The 6,075-nt window shown below is 43.2% G+C and overlaps 1 protein-coding gene across 4 annotated transcripts in view; it reads left to right on the top strand.

The window, feature by feature from the left end:
• Window positions 1-6,075, top strand: part of pak5 (p21 protein (Cdc42/Rac)-activated kinase 5) — a 23,915-nt gene that overhangs the window by 5,883 nt on the left and 11,957 nt on the right. For 2 of the 4 annotated variants that reach the window (XM_057352341.1, XM_057352339.1), the window contains exons 2-3: window positions 1,605-1,819; window positions 3,103-3,147. In XM_057352341.1, coding sequence (XP_057208324.1) covers window positions 1,616-1,819; window positions 3,103-3,147 — 249 coding nt within the window. In that variant the 5' untranslated portion in view covers window positions 1,605-1,615. Of the gene's footprint in view, window positions 1-260; window positions 835-1,604; window positions 1,820-3,102; window positions 3,148-6,075 lie in introns of those variants that run through there. The other 2 variants (XM_057352342.1, XM_057352340.1) reach the window with 2 other exon arrangements.

The following is a 6,075-nucleotide window of genomic DNA, read 5'->3' as shown; positions in this document are numbered from 1 at the left end:
GACAGATCTGAGACCGTTGTGAGGTGTGACAGATCTGAGACCGTTGTGAGGTGTGACAGATCTGAGACCGTTGTGTGGTGAGACAGATCTGAGACCGTTGTGAGGTGAGACAGATCTGAGACCTGAGAGTTACAGGATTTAATATACAGTTCATATGGTATAAAAATGACATTGAGCGCTTTTCCACCATCGCGCCGAGCCGTTCTGAGCACAGTCTGAAACGGTTACAGTTATGTTTCCACGTGAGCCTGCTTCGACACGGCACGATTACAAACTGTTCTCGGCTCGGAATCGTGCTAATGAATGCGTGCAGAGGCGTTATAGCTAAGTCTCTTGTGTTACCAAGGCAGCGCGTCCGTTAAAATGTCCGTTATCAGCCCTGCGGTGGAAAATGAAACCATTTACGTACCGGCTGGCATGGATCGGCACGGAGTGGAACGATTAAGCAACAAGAACAATTCGGCGCGATGGTGGAAAAGTGCTCATTGTGTATGTTGTGTGAATGTGTGTGTCTTTGTCAGTGAGTGTGAGTGTATGTGTTTGTGATTAAGTGTGTGTGTGTGTGTCAGTGACAGACACCATGTAGACTGAAGAGAGCTCTGTTTTAACTGACTGCAGCAGCTGTCTCTCTCTCTCTCTCTGTACACACGTGGTGTAAGACAGGTCAGGGTGGGTCACATGGGCTCGTGCTGTGTGTAGTGAAGTAGTTGTTGTGTGTGACAGACAGGCTGGTGTTCAGCTCTTTCATTGGACGGATGGATTTACTGGACTCTGCCTCTGTGTGTGTGGAAATGATGTCACACACAAATGAAAAGTGAGCGCACAGTGTTCAATGTAAGTGATGTGTGTTTGGTAAATATCACAGCTGGTGAATTCAGTGTTTTACAGAAGAGAAGTTCAGTTGTGATGGTTTGTGACGACGAAACACGGCAACCGTGTACAAGTGTTGTTTGTGATATCAAACTCCAGTCCATTACTGTTGTCTTAGTGTGTTAGATCAGAGCTGTGTGTGCGTGTGTGTGTGTGGAATGCAGTGATATGTTGTTTGTGAATGAGGGCTGGGAATAGCCATGTCATCTGAGCTGAAGTGGTGTTTGTGTGTTTCCTCTCTTGACTCGGCGGGTAACTGGTGGTGTGATGTCACACTGGCTCATTGTTTGTGTGGATCCATCACTGAACACATGTATGTAGAATCTGTGAACTCACAAACGTGGCTCGGCCAATCAGAATTCAGAGCTTCTGTTTGTGTGTTTGTTGTGTATTTTTTTCATGATGACACTTTTTCTCTGAACGCTTCCTCTGTTAGCTTTCTCTAGTCTCTCTAACCCTATTGTGAAGAAGTGTCTCTCTTTATCTGGCTCACAGGTTTGATAGGGGTTATGGCTTGTAGTCCCTGAGACCGCTGCGTCTGATGCCGTCCTGTGTTTCATTCTCAATAATGGCCATGCGCATCACTTTAATGAGAGTGCAGGTGTTTGACTTCAGTGTTCAAAGCATCATTTTATCATCAACGGCTCCGTTTGTTTTCTCGTGTTCATGATGTGAGGATTTTCTCATTGACGTCTCCCTCGTTTCTCAGTGTAATTCTGCTTGTGTCTCTGCAGGTTTTTCCAACATGTTTGGAAAGAAGAAGAAGAAGCTGGAAATATCGGCCCCTTCTAACTTTGAGCACCGCGTTCACACGGGCTTCGATCCGCACAAGCAGACGTTCACAGGACTGCCACAGCAATGGCAGAGTCTGTTAGCTGACACTGCCAACCGACCCAAACCCATGGTGGACCCGTCCTACATCACACCCATTCAGCTCGCCCCGATGAAGGTACACAACCACCACACAACCATCACGACTTCCTGTCTTGTGTTGTCAGTGTTATGATTGAGTCAGATGTTCAGATGGATCGCTCTCATTAAATCACACCACTGTAGAGCTTCATGATTCCAGACCAAATATGTAAATGAGTGAAGATATGTGTGAATAACAGCATGAAGTGTATTTAATGTTCATCACACGAGGAACACGAGACCCTCTTGAATGTTTGGTTCCTCACGTGAAGTTCTCTTGTCACACGTGGCCTAACTCTGCGTGAGGATTTTAAACATGCACACGCACACACACACACACGCACACACGCACACACACACGCACACACACACACACACACGCACACACACACGCACGCACGCACGCACGCACGCACGCACGCACACACACACACACACACACACACACACACAGGCTTTGGTTGACTATCCCCGTGGGGACAGTCCATAGGCGTAATGTTTTTATACTGTACAAACTGTATATTCTATCCCCTATCCCTAACCCTATCCCTAAACCTAAAGATCATAGAACACTTTTTGCATTTTTAGATTTGTAAAAAATATTGTTCTGTACAATTTATTAGCTTTTGTGCCCATGAGGACCTCNATTCGCAACACAACACGACTCTTTAGTACCTTCATCAGGTAACAAAAACACACACACACACGCAACTAAACACAGGCACGCACGCACGCACGCACACACACACACACACACACACACACACACAGGCTTTGGTTGACTATCCCCGTGGGGACAGTCCATAGGCGTAATGTTTTTATACTGTACAAACTGTATATTCTATCCCCTATCCCTAACCCTATCCCTAAACCTAAAGATCATAGAACACTTTTTGCATTTTTAGATTTGTAAAAAATATTGTTCTGTACAATTTATTAGCTTTTGTGCCCATGAGGACCTCAATTTTGGTCCCCAAAGTGAACGAGTCCCGATGAGTTGGTGTGTATTAGGTTAGTCCCCACCTGGATTACAAACATGAACAACACACCACACTCACACGCAGCGACACACACACTACGGCACACACACACACACACACACACACACACACACACACACACACACACACACACACACACACACACACACATGCTCACACACGCACAGACACTCGCACACACTCGCGCACACACACACAGGTGTGAAGAAACAGCTGAAGGTCCAGCGATGAGTGTTGATGTCTTTCATTGGCTTTGAGTTTATGGAGATATCTCTGAAGAGGGATTGGACAGATTTTAATTCTCTTGCTCTCTTCACAGATATCTCCCAAGAAAGTCCGGTTGGCCGAGTCGCCGTTGCGAAAAGTATGCCCTCTTTTTCCTTCTCTGACCTTTGGTTTCTTTCTATTGAATCGCTGATTCCTTTCACCGCTCGCTCGGCCACGTGCACTTCTGCTCGTGGTTGTATGATGTCACTTTGACATCATGGATGCATGAGCCGAGCCGAAAACAATAATACTGACGTGAATGATACTAAACACAAACAGAAATGCATGTTTGATATTTTTATATGAGCAGTTGGAGTCATTGCACACGAGCTAATCCGATTCATAAAGGCTGTTGACTGATGAATGAATGAATCCTGAGGTCAGTCTGTTGGCATGTTTATCGTGTGCATGTGCTCTCAAACACTTCTGTTTATTCAGATGATTTATGTGAGGAATAACTCAAGTTGATCTGATTTCACAGAGATCAGATTCTGGTCGAGTGAAAACATTACGCACACACAAACGCACACACGTGTGCTAATCTCTAACTGTGGTGTTGAGCAGGGTTTAGTGTTGCCGATAGCCTCGTGGGCAGTGCTCCGACATGTGGTGCGGTTGAGCATCGGGCGACCCGAGTTCTATTCTGGTCTCGTGGTCCTTTCCCGATCCCACTTCACTTCCTGTCCTCTCTCTCACTTAGCTGTCCAAATGAAGCAAAAATGCCGCAAATAAATCTTTAAAAAGCAACAAACCAAAAAAAAAAGCCGCGTGTCAGTGATTTTATTGGCTGGAATGAGGTCAGTCAGTCGGTCAGTCGGTGGGTTCACTCCTCAGGGTGTATTTATAGAAATGCTTGCTTTGCTCTCTTCACCGCTGTGATGTTCATGTTTCTCTTACTGTCGGAGCTTCTGTAAGTGTCTTCACGTGCAGTTTAATCTTCTGTCTCTTTCATGAAGGTAAAGTTGCTTTCACTTTGGCTCATGTGCTTTGTGATCCACACACATGTTGTGTTTACTGACGGCTGTTTCATGACAGATGTGTGTGTTCACAGCTCGCCGCAGGTATCCTGATGTAAGATATTCTATTCAGTGTTATTTCTATAGCGCTTTATAGCTTAACATACATTTATGCAGCAGTTACTGTAGTAAAGAGATATAAAAAAGAAAGAAGACACAGAAAGCATGGAATTATAATATATGTTCATCCATAAAACTGATCGGATGTTTCATAAGTTTGTTTGGAGAATGCAGAACACAATATCTTTAATATCATGATCCCTTTAACTGAGTTATTAGAACTTTACATTAGTTTAAAGAGATTTAATAAAAGTCTAACAGAAGCACAAGTATTCTCTGTGTGTGTGTGTATGTGTGTGCATGTGTGCGAGTTTGTGTGTGTCTGTGTGTGTGCGTGTGTGTGTGTCTGTACATGTGTGATGTATGTGTGTGTGTGTTATGTGTGTGTGCGTGTGTGTGTGTGTGTGTGTGTCACATGTTCTGTGGATCAGTTTTTCTGCATCTCTTTAGTAATGAGGATCACAGAGAGGCGGGGCCAACTGTAACAGCTTCACAAATACTATTGGCTGAATCACCTGAATTCAAGACAGTCATAGGTTGTCATAGTTTATAAAAACAAGAAATGCTTCATTAATATTAATCTATTATTTTAATTAAAAAAAAGGTTTTTAATATCACGAGATAAATGAAGTTCATGTGTGTATGTTATATAATATACAATATAATGTTAGATAAAAATATGAAGGGACATTTATTTATTTATGCTGATGAAAGAATCAGTGTTTCATTTAAAAATACATTGACAGTTCACATCAATATTCAGGTTATATTTGGACGGGACTCTTTTCTATTCCGACATGACAATGACCCAGTGTGACCCGTAGTAGTACTTTGAAAGCACACAAAACGTTGTTTTTGCAATTTAACTCTTCATATACAGGTGCTGGTCATATAATTAGAATATCACCAAAAAGTTGATTTATTTCACTAATTCCATTCAAAAAGTGAAACTTGTATATTATATTCATTCATTACACACAGACTGATATATTTCAAATGTTTATTTCTTTTAATTTGATGATTATAACTGACAACTAATGAAAATCCCAAATTCAGTATCTCAGAAAATTAGAATATTACTTAAGACCAATACAAAGAAAGGATTTTTAGAAATCTTGGCCAACTGAAAAGTATGAACATGAAAAGTATGAGCATGTACAGCACTCAATACTTAGTTGGGGCTCCTTTTGCCTGAATTACTGCAGCAATGCGGCGTGGAGTGGATCAGTCTGTGGCACTGCTCAGGTGTTATGAGAGCCCAGGTTGCTCTGATAGTGGCCTTCAGCTCTTCTGCATTGTTGGGTCTGGCATATCGCATCTTCCTCTTCACAATACCTCATAGATTTTCTATGGAGTTAAGGTCAGGCGAGTTTACTTGCCAATTAAGAACAGGGATACCATGGTCCTTAAACCAGGTACTGGTAGCTTTGGCACTGTGTGCAGGTGCCAAGTCCTGTTGGAAAATGAAATCTGCATCTCCATAAAGTTGGTCAGCAGCAGGAAGCATGAAGTGCTCTAAAACTTCCTGGTATACGCTGCGTTGACCTTGGACCTCAGAAAACACAGTGGACCAACACCAGCAGATGACATGGCACCCCAAACCATCACTGACTGTGGAAACTTTACACTGGACCTCAAGCAACGTGGATTCTGTGCCTCTCCTCTCTTCCTCCAGACTCTGGGACCCTGATTTCCAAAGGAAATGCAAAATTTACTTTCATCAGAGAACATAACTTTGGACCACTCAGCAGCAGTCCAGTCCTTTTTGTCTTTAGCCCAGGCGAGACGCTTCTGACGCTGTCTGTTGTTCAAGAGTGGCTTGACACAAGGAGTGCGACAGCTGAAACCCATGTCTTGCATACGTCTGTGCGTAGTGGTTCTTGAAGCACTGACTCCAGCTGCAGTCCACTCTTTGTGAATCTCCCCCACATTTTTTAATGGGTTTTGTT

Source organism: Triplophysa rosa, linkage group LG15 (assembly GCF_024868665.1).
Source record: "Triplophysa rosa linkage group LG15, Trosa_1v2, whole genome shotgun sequence".
NCBI lineage: Eukaryota > Metazoa > Chordata > Actinopteri > Cypriniformes > Nemacheilidae > Triplophysa > Triplophysa rosa.
This window is presented reverse-complemented; position numbering and strand designations above follow the sequence as displayed.